The sequence below is a fragment of the Etheostoma cragini genome, chromosome 9, assembly GCF_013103735.1.
Source record: "Etheostoma cragini isolate CJK2018 chromosome 9, CSU_Ecrag_1.0, whole genome shotgun sequence".
In the NCBI taxonomy this organism is placed as follows: Eukaryota; Metazoa; Chordata; class Actinopteri; order Perciformes; family Percidae; genus Etheostoma; species Etheostoma cragini.
In genome coordinates, this window is record NC_048415.1 from 4,997,534 (window position 1) to 5,005,793 (window position 8,260).

Sequence of the window (8,260 nt, forward strand, 5' to 3'; positions counted from 1 at the left end):
ATTACATCATTTATATATCATTGTCAGCTTCTCATTTCTTTCTATTTCTATTTATGATGATCTCAGTCTGTCAGGCAAACACAGATTAATGCTTTAGCAAAAACACATTAAACGTCTGTAGAGAGAAGAAAGTGACATCGTCAGTGTTTTATAACCCATGCTGCTTTAAGTTTCACTGTTGAAAGAGAGGGATTTTGGTGTTGGTTTGCTCACGGTTGATGGTGCAGGCAATAAGTAAAAATACAAAAGGCTTGTTGTAAAGTTTTTATTGTTCTCATGATATAAAGAAAAGCTCAGCGAGAAACATACAAGTTTTCTGACTAACTCAAAGACAAAGTGTGGACGATGCCTTTTCAGAGTGACTTTCATTTTGTATTCCTATATACAGCAGGTGTTGAAATTATGATCACTTATTATACCGTATGGATTATAGTTGATTCTGAGAATGTGCTTTGGCAGAGCACTTATGAAACACGCATGTCAATCCTCCAGTCATTTCGTTCCTATTTTGAAACATACCGTATGGCTCTAAAATCTCAAATTTCACAGGTTAATCATCCTTGTAGAAAAAGTGCTTTTTTTAACATTTTTTATAAATTTACACCAAGTCCAAAAGTTTATATTAAATGGAACAAAATTATGTTTTGATCAACACATCACTTCTGCATGTTGACTGTTAATAAAGTGTTTTCAATATGGCAGAGAAATATTGTTAGAAGCACATAAATTACCATTTACATTTTAAAATATTTACATCCTTAAAATGACAGCACAAAGGAACTAAAGAAAATCATAATTTGGTCTGTTATTGACTTCACATCTTATTGATCCACTGGTAGCAGTGGCTGCGGGGCTCTGTGTGTGAACACTGAGCTCTTGGTGAATCATGCTGCTCTGTCCTGTCAGATCAGTGGGACGTCGGGGCTCCTGCTAAATGAAGTACTCCTTTTGGTTTTCACTGGGAGTGCTCAGACAGTCCGCCTGGCTACTGAAGGGGAACTCGTGGCCGTCTTCAGGCTGTGCTGCTTTGACTTCCTGGTTTTGACATGTTTCTTTCCTGCTGCAAATGAATCTGGCCATTATCGCCAATGCAGACACGGTGACAAAGATCCCAACGGCAATCGCCCCTGAAAACAAAAAGACCTTTGATTTAAAATCACATGTATGAACGTAGGTAACCTGCTTTTAGCACTAAACTGATTTCTTCAAGGAATAGTTCTTCCTGACCAGGTACAGTCAGTGGTTTGACGCTATTTTACAGATCTATGGGTAAGTGGAAATGGCAAGAAACAGAACCATGCACAAACAAAGGAAGGGAGAAAAAACGCTAAAACATCTAGCGTGCCTGATAATAATCGGGATGTCATAAATATGACCATAATTGTAAATCACTTGTTTACTAATAGGTATAGTGGTTTTAAGACATTTTTCATGTATATTACATTTTATATACATATTTAAGACTGCAGGAAGAGGCAGAGTTAGGCAATCTTTCAACTTGCTGAAGGGATTTTTTTCCCATGTTGTCACATCCACATCCCTATCACAATGTATTTTGCAGGCCTTGCATTGTGTTTTTCCTTACCAAGATATCAAATCCAGCTAAAGGTCATATGTTGATGTCAGGTATGTTTCTTGGCTTAAAAAAAACCCTATTCCCAAACTTTTTCCTGCATTATGTTAACAAGAAATCCAGTGTTCTAGATTTCTGGCGTTGTCATGTGTTACTGGCCAAACAATTATTACTTTGTTTCTGACATGGTCTTTCAAATGCTTCCGTTTGCATATGAAAGACGTCAACGGGAAGTTTCAATGAGGCAGCAGTGGAACAATGAAAACAAGATGATTACTACTGAGATATCAACATATATTGGTGTAGGTATAAACACACACAAATATATATTACTAAATCTACTGGTTTTATTTGTAAATCAAACTTAACTTGAGACACAAAATAGAGCTCGACTTAGTTGAAAACTGCACCAAAAGAGTTTTTAAATGGAAACACATTGCACATTGGAATTCAGACCCAAACTCTTCTCATTAAACAGCCAGCCCATTACTTCTCCACCCTGCTTCTTTTTTTCCTCTCCAGCAAGATCAAAAGTATTCTCCCCACTCAAAACTGGAGAATTTTATCTTTCCCATCTGTCTTTACAATGTCACAGTTTTTAATCACGCTATTTTAATGAATTGGTCGTACTCCTGCTGAGATGGAATGCATTACCTCCGATTAGCGCCGAGTCACTCTTGATGGCGTTGACTATCGGTTGACCTGGATCCACAGGACCAGTTTGGTCTGTCAAGAGAAAGACAAGAGAACAAATAAATAAATAAATGATACGAAGACACAAAGAAATAATATAGAGCAAAGATGAAAGTTAGAAAACATGAAATAAAAAAGAAAGATGAGGCAAAGGAGCGTATAGGGACAGATAGTCACTGTGAGAACCTTCAGTCATAACAGATTTGCTGTTTTTTGAAAGCTTCAGCACAGCCTCAAAGGACTTCACTGCAGTTGTCTGACTAACCTCAGCTGTCGTAGTGCCATCACTTTATCTGCTTACCGAGGAGGATGCTTAATGAGCCCATAAAAACGTCTAATTAACAGCCCGCTGAATACTATTATTAAAAAAATACCAGAAAGGGAGATGGTGGGGTGGTTGATGTTTTATAACCCAAGTGAACATATTAACGTCAATGTAAACTTAACATTAACACCCCCAAAATACACCCAAATACATGTCTATATCTTTATATGCCTGTTTACTCACATGTGTATGAACACACACATGGATACATGACTCACAGACTGTAGCTAGTACAATTTACAATATCCAGATGTATACCTCTCACCTCAAATTCCACAGACAAAATCTCATAATTAGCTCGTTTTTTCGGCAAACCCAAACAAAAGGGCTGATTGGCTGATCCCCGCCACCCCGGACATGAATGACCAAGTCCTTCATCACACAAATGTTGAGGCTTTTGTCTCCGTTGAACATAAACAAACATTGCGTACACCGCGGCAGCTTTGTTGGATTGTCAGCAAAGCTTCAGTCAACCGATTCATAACGTTAGATCCATCGGCCGAATCTTTCCCATTTAGATCGATCCAGGGCTCCGTGTATTGATGTAGTCGTATCTGTCATAGTACAACCAAATGCCAATTTATATCAATGAATCTTTACACCCCTATTATACTGTATATACTGTAAACATAGGCCTATTGGTCTGCATCTTTTACCTGATAAGGAGTGGGTGGTTTCTGCTGCAGAGGGATTGGCTGGAGAGGAGGTACCGCAGCTCGACTGGACCAATGGGCCGCTGACAATGACAGGGCTGTCAGGGTGCAGCAGAGCAGCTTTCAGAGGACTGATGGAGTTAAAGCAAACACCTGACAGACAGCCGGTGAACCCGAGAGAGGCCAAGCCGGCCAGTTCTGCATCTAACACATCAGACTCTGAGCACAGAGAGAGAAACACAGAGACAAGCAAGAAGCTGAGTGAGAAGACACGTGTGTTATCAGCAAATTACAAGAACACATTTCAAATGCAGGAGTGGTAAACATTTATCTTGACGAGGCCACGGTTGCGATGATAAGTGGTAATGTATCTGTCCTAATCATTTTATATCCATTTTAGATGCTGATGAACCTGCTGGAAATTGTTTTGCTGAATAATACACTCAAACTGGGTGAAAAACAACTCACCATCATCATCATTGAAACAGTAATTCCTAACATTTTCATGCATGCTAACTTCAGTGTGATCATGATATTGGAAGGTAAGGCAACTATATTAAATACTTTGTTAGGTTATACGGTTACATATATAAAAAATAAAAAAATAACGTTTTTTCAAACACGCTCTGATCTGTATTCTTTCCGTTTGTCATGCAGCACTACATAAAGGTTGCACAACTTTTTGCATCTAGACTAGACAGAAACCATGTCCTCCATGTCCTTTATGTCCTCGAGAATCTTCCAATATGAAAACTAACTCTGGGGAGACAGGTTGACCGTCCCACAGGCTTAATACTGCTTCTGCCAATGCAAAGGTTTGAGTATTAGGTTAAAATAAAGCAAGGTGCTGTGGTGGTGCGGGCTTGTTGCTTTGGGTAGTGGTGAGACAATATACAATACAGAAAGTTCATTTTTTTGTAACAGATCCATGAGTTTGAAAGCCTAGAAGGTTCAAAACACAGAAACAGACATTTCTACTGTATTGTAAATTTCTTTTTTTTTAAATGGACTTGTCTTGTTGAAATGGAAGCTACCTTTTTATCGTAAAACTCCACATAAAGCAGTTTTTAATAAACAGATGGTGTGCAACAACTCTGAAGCCACAACACGCCCCTTTTCCATAACTTTTGAACCGTTTAAGGTACAGTCCTATGTGAGGTATCAATGAACTCAGGAGAGTTCCTTCTTCATTGGTGATTTTTGAGCCGCCCCCCTATGATGCGTCCACGCCCCCTTTCACAGATAATGAACTGTATGACGTAGCGTTTTGTGTGAGGTGTCATTGAAGTCAGCAGGGAGTTCCCTTTTCATTGGTGATTTCAGTGTCTGAATAACATGCAAATGCGCGGTCGCAAGGAGCGGCGTCCCCGAGTAACCCTGACGCGCGCAGGTTAGCGAGGGCCCGTTCATCACTGCTTGCAGTCTTAATTACACTGTTCATTCTAAAAGGTACCATGGTGGTGCTAGAGGTGAGGCAATTGGGTCATTAAAATCTAAAGGATTTATTCCCTTTTACATTATTGTATTACCTGGTGCTAGTGTTGTTAGGACATATTAGGATTCATCCTCTGTGGACGATGACTATCTTTGAAGTTCAATAAATGTTTGGCCAATAGTTTTTAAAACTTCACCTCCATGGACTTAAGTCTTGCTCAAGTGAAAATGTTGATGATGGACATGTGGCTTCTCATAGGTGAAATGTGTGCAATCTTGTCACTCTCATAACAAAACATCAAACTACACACCTCCTTCAAAAACTGAAACAGACTCTTACTTGTGGTCAATGTGCTTACGTCACTATTTATGACAGCAGGTGCTACATAAAATCTTCAGTAGCTATAAATGTCAGTATAAACTACAATAATTCCTGCAGTGCAATTTGATTACACAGCACATCATTGCCACTCATGTAAGTTATTATCAGAAAGGAGATACTTTTCACCACATAAATGGAACAGTGCAGAGTGGCTTGGCTGGAGAGGGCTGTTTATCAGCTGTATATTTGATCAGGCTTTGATTAAGTTTTAGATTGAATTTGATCCTCTGAGCAGTTGGGATTCATTTGACTTTGAATTATAAATTTCATGGCATGTGTGTATCTGTTGAGCAGCCTGCAAGATGAAGTGCAAATGACTGAGATAGGAGAAAAAGTTAACACAACAGATTTAGTTACTTATCTGGAATTAGCTTTTCTCGCACTGCATCAGTAAGAAGACACACTTTTTCTATTGATGACAAATTAAAGCACATGCATGCAGGGGAATTTATATACACTGTATTAAATATTTGTTAACATGTTTACCTAGCTACATGTATTAAGTAGTCAAACATGTCATCTTTGTGATGAAGGAATATTCAAAAATATGGTCAAAACAAAAGCCATCCCAATCCCACACTGACAGCACTGGCCTTGTATCCACCAACTGACGATTACTTTCCACCTTCACCCAGCTGCTGCCCTCTACCTCCACCTCTCTCTGTATCAGTATCTCACCCTCCCTTCTCCCTCTCTTCATCATCCCTCCTCCCTTCCTCTCTCAGTAAACAGCTCAGTCTCTCTATTCTTTCCTGGTCCATTAGTTAGGCTAATGGATGACAGTGCTGGCAGGGAATGACAGTATATCAACTATCTTGCTGCCTCTCTGATACTGCTCTGACAGCCTGAGTCCTCTGGCTCAGCAGAGGGAAGGCTGAGTCACACATTAACAAGGTCTGGGTCAACAGCAACAAAACAATTTAAGCAGCAGAATGTAACAACGGCTCCAGCATTAATTTGCATCAATTTGTGCCACGTATCAGTTTGAGTTGAGCATGAGATTTTTCTATTTATCGATTTTGGGCTTCCTGGTTTTAATTTGTGTCGTATAATCAAGGTTTCCAGCTCCAAGAAACTCTCAACATGATAAGAGGGTTAGAAAATGTCTGAATGCATGCATAGATGGATGACAACACATTATGATTGTACAATGTCTTTATCATCAATCAACAAAAACAACTCCTAAACATAGCAAACTGTTTCAATGGTTTCCGTTTTAGTTAAACTTCTGTGTCTAAAAACAAGATAAAAACACTTAATCTGAGGGGAAAGGTACTCAAAACAAGTGAAATGATCTGTCCTTAAAACAAGATAAATTATCAAACACTTCTACATCTAAGTTTTTTTTTATCTTGGTAAGAACCACATAATTTGCAGTGCTGGATAGCTTTCCACATGCCAAAGATTGCATGACTTTTATTGTGAAGCATTTACAGCTTCCTTTAGCTTTAGTCACCGTTAGTAGATGCCTTGGTCCTAGTCCTAGTCCTTGGTGTTAGCCCAAGAATCTACCTAGTGTAATTTCAGCAGCAGGACCACAACTCAACCTTTAAGGTAAGGGATGATATGATAACCCCAACTGACATGCATAATCACTGACGTATTTTTATTTTTATTTTTATTTTTTTAATATGTAGGATATATACTACAACCTGCATGTATATACATGTATACAGGCAGATCAATAAGACAATAAGAGTGATGTGAAAGTGAAATGTTCTGTCAAGCAAAGAGAGCCTGAACTGTGCTGTCTGACATCCTGGTTTAGTTTGACCCGACCCACAGCAGCTGAGAATTATTGGTTGTTATGCTGTATCGCAGGGCACTGACTCCAATCTTCCAAGTAATTTGTTCTTTTCAATCTCTTCTCACTACCATACAAAGTGAAGGACCTTTTCTAAAGTTATAACCACTACAGCTGTCTAAAGCCCCGCTTAACGAGACAGACATAACGATCGTATTACTCACTGCTTCGATAACAGAGACAAAGCACACCAAAGCATACTGTATGTTCTTAACTTCGGCATTAGTGAAAAAGAAATTCTATTTGCACAAATACTTTTATGCACTTATTTGGCTTGTAAGCGCCTAATGCCACACAAGGACTTTAGTGTGTGGCTCCCCTATTTGTTCTCCACAGTTAAGAACTCTCTTCGTGACCATTTGAATATGGATGTCAACTTGTTTATAAAAGTGCCACGGCTGCTGCTCATATTGCAGTTTTCCCACCGGTCCACCCAACGTGATGAATTGAAAACAGCAGATAGCTCCAGAATAGTGTTTTGTTGCATATGGCCCAAATTTCAGTGCTGTTATTCAAATGAGAGTCTGTCTAAGTGCTGGAGTCTACTCTAAGAGAGCCTCACTTACCCGGCACTCTGCCCAGAATGAGGGATTTGACGCTGTTAAATTCCACATCCGATGTCAAGTTGAAGTCCTCTCTGGTATTCTGGTCGATCTGAAAGATAAATGTATATCACTCATGTAAAGGTAAAAGCTTAGCAGGTAGAAAGCAAAGGCTGATAGTGGCAACAAACTGTCAATGACAGCTTTCCATTGTTAAGTGTTTAACCAAAGGCTGCTTTGTGAGGAAATGACAAATGGCTGCAAAGAAGCAAGCAATTAAAGCTAGCTGGGGGCCGGCCTGCATTTTTAAATGGGATTCAACCCCAAAGCTGGAAACCAAAAGACCCCTGAGACCTAGTGGTTCACAGTGGCTGAGAAGTGGAGAAGGTTCTGAGGTGGTGAACGCCTTAGAGAGAGACAGTCTTTTATAATAAAGAGAGTGTTTGATGTATTACTTTTAGGGCTGTCAAAAATAGCGCGTTAACGACGTTAATTAGTTGTTTGTTGTTAATTACGTCAATTTTTTTAACGCATTTCACGCATGCGCAGTGTGACAAATTATTCAGGTCAGGAAAGTGGTTGGGAGCTAGAGGCGAGATGGAGCAAGGTGAGCAAAGTGGGCCTATTGACGGATTCAAATATAAAAAGAATGATGATGGTACAGTTAACAAGTACAAGGTTATTTGCAAGATTTGTAACAAGGAGTTTTAATTTCACCGGAGCTGTTCAAGCTTGAGGTACCATGTCAACGCCAAACATGCGTTTGCTGCGCCGTCAGGTTCAGCAAGTGGTTTGCGCCAGACAACGCTGAATGATCGCAGGCCATTAACAAAATCAACCTCAGATAATTTGAC

General features: G+C 39.5%; 1 protein-coding gene across 3 annotated transcripts in view; it reads right to left on the reverse strand.

Moving 5' to 3' along the window:
• Positions 1–271: 271 nt before the first annotated feature.
• LOC117950617 (contactin-associated protein-like 4) overlaps positions 272–8,260 on the reverse strand; it is an 89,848-nt gene continuing 81,859 nt past the window's right edge. For 2 of the 3 annotated variants that reach the window (XM_034881801.1, XM_034881800.1), the window contains exons 21-24: positions 7,431–7,518; positions 3,248–3,463; positions 2,228–2,299; positions 272–1,127 (exon numbers count right to left, since the gene is read on the reverse strand). In XM_034881801.1, coding sequence (XP_034737692.1) covers positions 931–1,127; positions 2,228–2,299; positions 3,248–3,463; positions 7,431–7,518 — 573 coding nt within the window. In that variant the 3' untranslated portion in view covers positions 272–930. Of the gene's footprint in view, positions 1,128–2,227; positions 2,300–2,531; positions 2,623–3,247; positions 3,464–7,430; positions 7,519–8,260 lie in introns of all 3 variants that reach the window. The other variant, XR_004657953.1, reaches the window with a different exon arrangement.